Genomic DNA, 7,164 nt, shown 5'->3' with positions numbered 1-7,164 from the left:
TAATGGCTTTATGAAATAGTCCCCTCGATTGACTCCACACTTAAAACACAATTAGCTTATTGTCATTGTCAGGTTGGGTTTGCAGCTCTATTTAGTATATCCAATTATTGCCCAGCTTGTAACGTGGCAAATTAAAGTAGCTTAGCTTTTTCTGTTTAGCTAGCAAAGTTATCTAGCTTACAAATGTGCTAAACACATTGCGCTTTATTCTTATTAAAATATAAAACATTTAAGACACGACAGGGTAGTGTTTTTCAAAAAATGTTTTTATTTGTCGTAATTTTTCAACTATTTATGCGGTTTTGGCAGCCTTGGAACGCCTTTTCTTTACCACCACAGGCTTCTGGCTCATCAGGATGGCGCTGGCACGACGCAGCGCAGCCTAGGAAAACAAAGCACACCACTCAACTAATGACTCAAGATGTTAGACTGAGATCGATCTTTACCTCAAGGTGTCAAACTCATTCCATGTAGGGCATAGTGTCTGCAAGTTAGTTTTTTCCTTTCAATTAAGTCCTAGACAACTAGGCGTGGCGAGTTCTTTACTAGTGACCTTAATTCATCAATCAAGTACAAGGGAGGTGCAAAAACCTGCAGCCACTCAGCCCTCTGTGGAATGAGTTTGACACTTGTGCTTTACCTGCTTAGGGTCTAACCATTAATCCATCATACAACCTTAAGCCCTATTGGTTTATTCAAGGTCTATAGCAGCAAGGGCCAGTTTCCTGGACACTGATTAAGCCTACAGCTAGACTAAAAAAAAAACATTTCATTCGGTAACTGCCATTGAACATACTTAAGTCCAGGGCCAGGATTAATCCCATGTCAGAAAAATAAAAAAGTTCACCGTCAATGAGATAGATACTCAATGTCTCGGCTGTAAGCTTGGATAGCACTACAGCAGTCTGCAATCCTACTCCTGAATCCCACAAGATATACAGGCTTTCGTTCCAACCCAGCGCTAACACACCCGATTCAACATATAGTGCTGGGCTGGAACAAAAGCCACTACACCCTGTTGGTCCCAAGGACCAATAGAAAAACATGAGGTTTAGTAGATAGAGGGCTCACCATGCGCAGGTCCTTCCTGTAGTTGTTCTTGCGGATGATGTGCCTCAGGCTGCTCAGAGTGGCGCGGGAGTTCTTGTTGATGGTGATCTTCTCATATGAAGTGGCAGGCTTGCGCTGGCCTGAGCAATAACAAGAAAAGGTATCATTAACATGACCAAGCTCCCTCAATTCTCTGAGTAAGCTCTGACTTAAAGCAATGAGCCATGAGCGGTTAGATCCACATGAACGTGGATCACAGGCACAACAGCTACCTAATATCTTTACAACAACACGACGCAGCAAGACAACTTTGCTAAGGTGATTTACGCCTGAGGTGGATTATCATAACATGTATCAATGCATCACCACATACAGGTATGTGAACTGTTCTTGCATTTCCTGGTTGTTATTATGGAGGGGTGAAAATCGAAACAAATGTTTCGGCATCACACCATCAGTGTAAAAAGGTCAGCACACACACCTGGCTTCCATTTCAAAGATGATTACACATACTGTACTTCACATTTATAAAACAGACTAAACAGCTAGTATAACATTCTTGAATAAAATACTGCTAGCGATACGTTGTACCGTAATGCACGCGCGACAAACTGAGCATTCATTTTCCAGAATGAATGTTCATTGGTACATCTGTGTTCGTAGTGTCTGTCCTGCTTGGAATTTGAGTTGAAACTAACAGGGTATGAAAAGTTAACTTCTCTATTATAGTAAAATAATGTCTCCATGTGTTACGGTGTCCATATGACCGATTCTGTTGGACCAAACCTCAAATGTAAATAGCAAGTTGAAACCCTTTGTCAGAGAGGAAGATGTGATCTCATCTTTGTTGTTGTGAGTGGTAGGGGGAGGGGCTTGGGAGACGAGAGTTTCACTCTCGCCAAAATCGGTCCAAAATAATCCCAATGTGTTTCTATGCACTTATTTTGAACCCAAGCTTGTTGTCTGCCCTCCCGCCTAAGGGACAACAAATCCCATTGTTAGGGTAGAGACGTGAGCATCCTAGTCATTATATACAGATCTCTGATGTAAATGGGAAGGTGTGAACGTGACCAGACCAAAATGTCAACATGAGAAAAATTAGACATAAATGCTCAAAAACAAAAATACCTTAATTCTGCGATACAGGCATTTAGAATATTGCGCAAAAACAAATTCTAACTAATTCCAATCTGACAGTGGGGTGGTAGATTCCCAGTCTGCCCTATGGCTCAGCTCACATGCCTACACCCAAACCATTAACTGACACAGGGCCACTCAGCTTAGATAAATCATCTGAAAGATCCAGCTTAGAGGCCCAGCTCCTAAGCTCCCATCAGCAGAAATTCATTTTAAATGGAAAATGAATGTTAATGTAAAAACATTCGTTTTTGAATTGCATCTCATCAATTCATGCCCCTAGTGAAACCGAATTGTTCCAAATAAAACGTATCGTTCCTGTATCATATCAGAGCCCATGCATCTATACATGTATCGAATCATTCATGAAAGGAGAAGCACATCTCCAATTTTCAGCAATTAAAATTGTAAGTCTAGTCTTTCTACACAATACCGCAACACATTTTTCAAATCTGGGTGGTAAATTCAATAAAGTATTCAATAATTGTGGGTATTTTGGATGGAATCAAGGCATTAGAATGTACCAGAGGCCACCAAAATAGAGCTCCTCCGGCAAAACAATTCTAAGCACCCCCCGGCTACTTTTTCCATCTGACTGGCTATTCCATGTACTTGTGGAAAACACTGAATAATGTAGATCATGTATTCCATTGTACTACGTACTGACATACATCTTGTGAATTTTCTTGCTTGATCATGTGACACATCCTTGAAATAGAAGCCAGGAGGGTGTGCCAGCCATTTCACACTAATGATTGCTTGATGCCAAAACGTTTGGTTTTCATATTTTATTTACACACTTTAATGCACTATAAACTTTTGGCCACTATGAGGTTTAAATAAACATCTTTAGTTTTGTATTCAAGCCTCAAAGGGATAAATCCAAAACTTCCAACAGGTCTCCCATTTCTTCCAGTATCCTAAATTTGACTCCTACGCACCTGAAACCGAGACCACGTCATATAAAGGACTTAAAAATATCTATCATTGGTATTTTGGACAACCATGTTTACCTGCGCGCTTCTTCAGCACGATAACCACACCCTTGCCATCAGCTGCAGGCTGAACACCAACAGTCTTTCTGTGCACTAGGCCGTTGAAACGGAAAGAGTTCTTGGACTTCAGGTTGTTGGGCTCCTGGTAAACAAATGAGAAATACATTTGACTAACAAATCTTAAATCAGCAAGGACAAATCATGCAACAAGACCCTGCATGGTCAATCATGTACATTCAGACCATAGACACATTCCCAAGATATCAACACACTCAAAGAGCATGTGACTGCATGCATGATCTACTTATTGATCCACCAGGTATGATGGTTTACTCTTACTAGGACCATCTGTCAGTTGTACTCACGGTACTGTAGGTCTGTCCATTCCTCTTGATGAGGAAGCTGGAGCAGTTCCTAATGACCATCCACTGCAGATGAGACGACATGTTGACAAACCTGGGGCAGACAAGAAGCGTCAATAGAAGTTAAATAACAGTAACCAAAGACACATGTTCCCCCAAAAACTAACATTAGCTTACTCAGTACTTGTTCTAATGTTTGCTAAAAACCAGGCTATAAAACAGCAATTTTACAGGACAGGTTGGAGTCCCATTTCCTGTAGTTTTCAAAAATGCACCTAACTTACCATCCACGTTGGCAAACTGAAGTAAATTGAATTTACTAAATGGCTAGCAAGTTTTTCCTAGCCTCTGTGCTTCCTCACAGGTGTTATTACTACCTCTGAGGGTTTACAGCTCGAGGGAGTCACCTCATTCAAGTACTTGGGACTATATACTGTATACTGACGGTATACCGTCCTTCTCTCAGCACATATCAAAGCTGCAGGCTAAAGTTAAATCTAGCTCCTCTTTCACCCCACTTGGTTTACCCATGCTAGATTACAGAGACACAATTTATAGATCTGCGGGTAAGGGTCCTCTTTCACCCCAGATTTGCCAAACTAGGACACATCTCTCTGTATAAACCTCTGTATACCCGTCGCAAGACTCACTGGATGATGCTTATTTATAAAACCCTCTTAGGCCTCACTCCACCCTATCTGAGATATCTACTGCAGCCCTCATCCTCCACATACAACACCCGTTCTGCCGGTCACATTCTGTTAAAGGTCCCCAAAGCACACCCTGGGTCGCAACACACACTCAAACTGGACAATTTTATAGCAATCATGGACATCCTTACTGACAGTTGTAGCTGCTTTGCGTGAGTATTGTTGTCCCTGTGCCCAATAATGTTTGTACCATGTTTTGTGCTATACCATGTTTTGTGCTCATGTTGTTGCTACCATGCTGTATTGTCATGTGGTGCTGTCTTGCTATGTTGTGGTCATGTGTTGCTGCTTTTTGCTATGTTGTGGTCTCTTGTCGTGATGTATATTTTTTGTCATATGTATATATATATATATATATATATATATATATATGTGTGTATATATATATATATATATATATACACACATATACATACATACACACACACATTTACTGTTCACAAAATAAAGGGAACACTAAAATAACACATCCTAGATCTGAATGAATATAATATTCTTATTAAATACTTTTTTTCTTTACATAGTTGAATGTGCTGACAAAAAAAATATCAAATTATCAATGGAAATCAAATTTATCAACCCATGGAGGTCTGGATTTGGAGTCACACTTCAAATTAAAGTGGAAAACCACACTACAGGCTGATCCAACTTTGATGTAATGTCCTTAAAACAAGTCAAAATGAGGCTCAGTAGTGTGTGGCCTCAACGTGCCTGTATGAACTCCCTACAACGCCTGGGCATGCTCCTGATGAGGTGGCAGAAGGTCTCGTGAGGGATCTCCTCCCAGACCTGGACTAAAGCATCTGCCAACTACTGGACAGTCTGTGGTGCAACGTGGGAACGGGCGGGCCAGTCCATAGCATCAATGCCTTCATCTTGCAGGAACTGCTGACACACTCCAGCCACATGAGGTCTAGCATTAGGAGGAACCCAGGGCCAACTGCACCAGTATATGGTCTCACAAGGGGTCTGAGGATCTCATCTCGGTACCTAATGGCAGTCAGGCTACCTCTGGCGAGCACATGGGCTGTGCTGCCCCCCAAAGAAATGCAACCCCACACCATGATTGACCCACCGCCAAACCGGTCATGCTGGAGGATGTTGCAGGAAGCAGAACGTTCTCCACGGCATCTCCAGACTGTCACGTGTTCAGTGTGAAACTGCTTTCATCTGTGAAGAGCACAGGGCGCCAGTGGCGAATTTGCCAATCTTGGTGTTCTCCGGCAAATGCCAAACGTCCTGCACGGTGTTGGGCTGTAAGCACAACCCCCACCTGTGGACGTCGGGCCCTCATGCCACCCTCATGGAGTCTTTTTCTGACCGTTTGAGCAGACACATGCACATTTGTGGCCTGCTGGAGGTCATTTTGCAGGGCTCTGGCAGTGCTCCTCCTTGCACAAAGGCGGAGGTAGCGGTCCCGCTGCTGGGTTGTTGGCCTCCTACGGCCTCCTCCACATCTCCTGATGTACTGGCCATGTCTCTGGACACTCCATGCTGACTGGACACAGCAAACCTTCTTGCCACAGCTCACATTGATGTGCCATCCTGGATGAGCTGCACTACCTGAGCCACTTGTGTGGTTTGTAGACTCAGTCTCATGCTACCACTAGAGTGAAAGCACCGCCAGCATTCAAAAGTGACCAAAACATCAGCCAGGAAGCATAGGAACTGAGAAGTGGTCGGTCTGTGGTTACCACCTGCAGAACCACTCCTTTATTGGGGGTGCCTTGCTTATTGCCTATCATTTCCACCTGTTGTCTAATCCATTTGCACAACAGCATGTGAAATTTGTCAATCAGTGTTGATTGTTTGATTTCTGTAACATTGTGTTGTTTAAGTGTTCCCTTTATTATTTTGAGCAGTGTATATACACACACATGTTTTATCCCAGCCCCCATAGGAGGCCTTTTGCCTTTGGTAGGCCGTCATTGTTGTAAATACGAATTTGTTCTTAACTAACTTGCTTAGATAAATAAAGGTTAAATAAGCACAATTTTATATCTGCATTGCTTGCTGTTTGGGGTGTTAGGCTGGGTTTCTGTGTAGCATTTTGACATCTGTGATGTAAAACGGGCTTTTAACTTTGATTAATAGGGTAGGAAGCTACAGTAGCTAGCCATCTAACGTTAGATAAATTAAATGACCACGTTTCAGTGGCGTGGGGACTTAACATGTTATTGTCAAACCCTTTCCGATTAAATACATAAATGAATGCATTACCATGCCAACAATTGATCAAATTGATAGTAACATTAGCTAAACCAGACTACAAATGAGGACGAAGAGCGAAGACCCGGTTTCTTGCATAGGCTGAACCTCGCCAGCTAGCATAGCAGACCGAGTTGGGCCTAGCAGCAGAATGACAGATATGAAGTATTTATATTCAACATTCGGTCAAATTATCGGTACAAACAATATCACACCTATGTAATAAAAATGTAAGTTATGTTGTTAAACGATTAGCAATCTAAACAACAGACCGGTCAAAAATTTAACTTTTGCATACGACGACTAGCACATGAAGAGACCACGTTACCTTTCGGAGGAGGAAGAGGAAAGAAAAGGGCGGAAACCGGATTACATTGACTATTTGATACATCATTGCACCAAAGACAGTACACTATAAAGATAGGCAGAAACTGAAATCTCGGATAACGCTTGTCGGCGATGTCATGGTGACGTTGGCTAGTTAAGCTCATGCGCAGTAACACATCAATGGGTCTAAAGGTAGTCTCCAGCCGTACTGCGCATGTGCAAACCGTCAAATACACTCCTTCGATATAAAGTTGTTTTGACGAAAATGAAAACGTGTCAGTTTGTCACTTTCACGAGATTGGAGTAATAAACATGTTCAACTACTTAAGACATTGCCTCGAATCTAGGTTGTGTATTTTGATTTACAGAAAAGTA

At 42.2% G+C, this 7,164-nt stretch overlaps 1 protein-coding gene across 1 annotated transcript; it reads right to left on the bottom strand.

Moving 5' to 3' along the window:
• Nucleotides 1-248: 248 nt before the first annotated feature.
• rpl28 (ribosomal protein L28) lies at nt 249-6,924 on the bottom strand. Its single transcript, XM_024381197.2, has 5 exons — nt 6,791-6,924; nt 3,548-3,638; nt 3,201-3,324; nt 1,072-1,190; nt 249-382 (listed from the first exon to the last, which is right to left on the bottom strand). Exons 2-5 carry the CDS (start codon nt 3,626-3,628, stop codon nt 293-295), a joined length of 414 nt encoding a protein of 137 aa, XP_024236965.1. The 5' UTR covers nt 3,629-3,638; nt 6,791-6,924; the 3' UTR covers nt 249-292.
• Between the last annotated feature and the right edge of the window lie 240 nt (nt 6,925-7,164).

The sequence above is a fragment of the Oncorhynchus tshawytscha genome, linkage group LG20 (assembly GCF_018296145.1).
Source record: "Oncorhynchus tshawytscha isolate Ot180627B linkage group LG20, Otsh_v2.0, whole genome shotgun sequence".
Classification (NCBI taxonomy): Eukaryota; Metazoa; Chordata; class Actinopteri; order Salmoniformes; family Salmonidae; genus Oncorhynchus; species Oncorhynchus tshawytscha.
This window is presented reverse-complemented; position numbering and strand designations above follow the sequence as displayed.

Excerpts from the sequence above, each read along its gene's own strand:
- rpl28 (XM_024381197.2), bottom strand. The coding sequence starts at position 3,628 with ATGTCGTCTCATCTGCAGTGGATGGTCATTAGGAACTGCTCCAGCTTC. Across the intron at positions 3,325-3,547 it reads ATGGACAGACCTACAGTACC|GAGCCCAACAACCTGAAGTC; the intron begins GTGAGTACAACT and ends TTTGTTTACCAG. Across the intron at positions 1,191-3,200 it reads CGTGCTGAAGAAGCGCGCAG|GCCAGCGCAAGCCTGCCACT; the intron begins GTAAACATGGTT and ends GTTATTGCTCAG.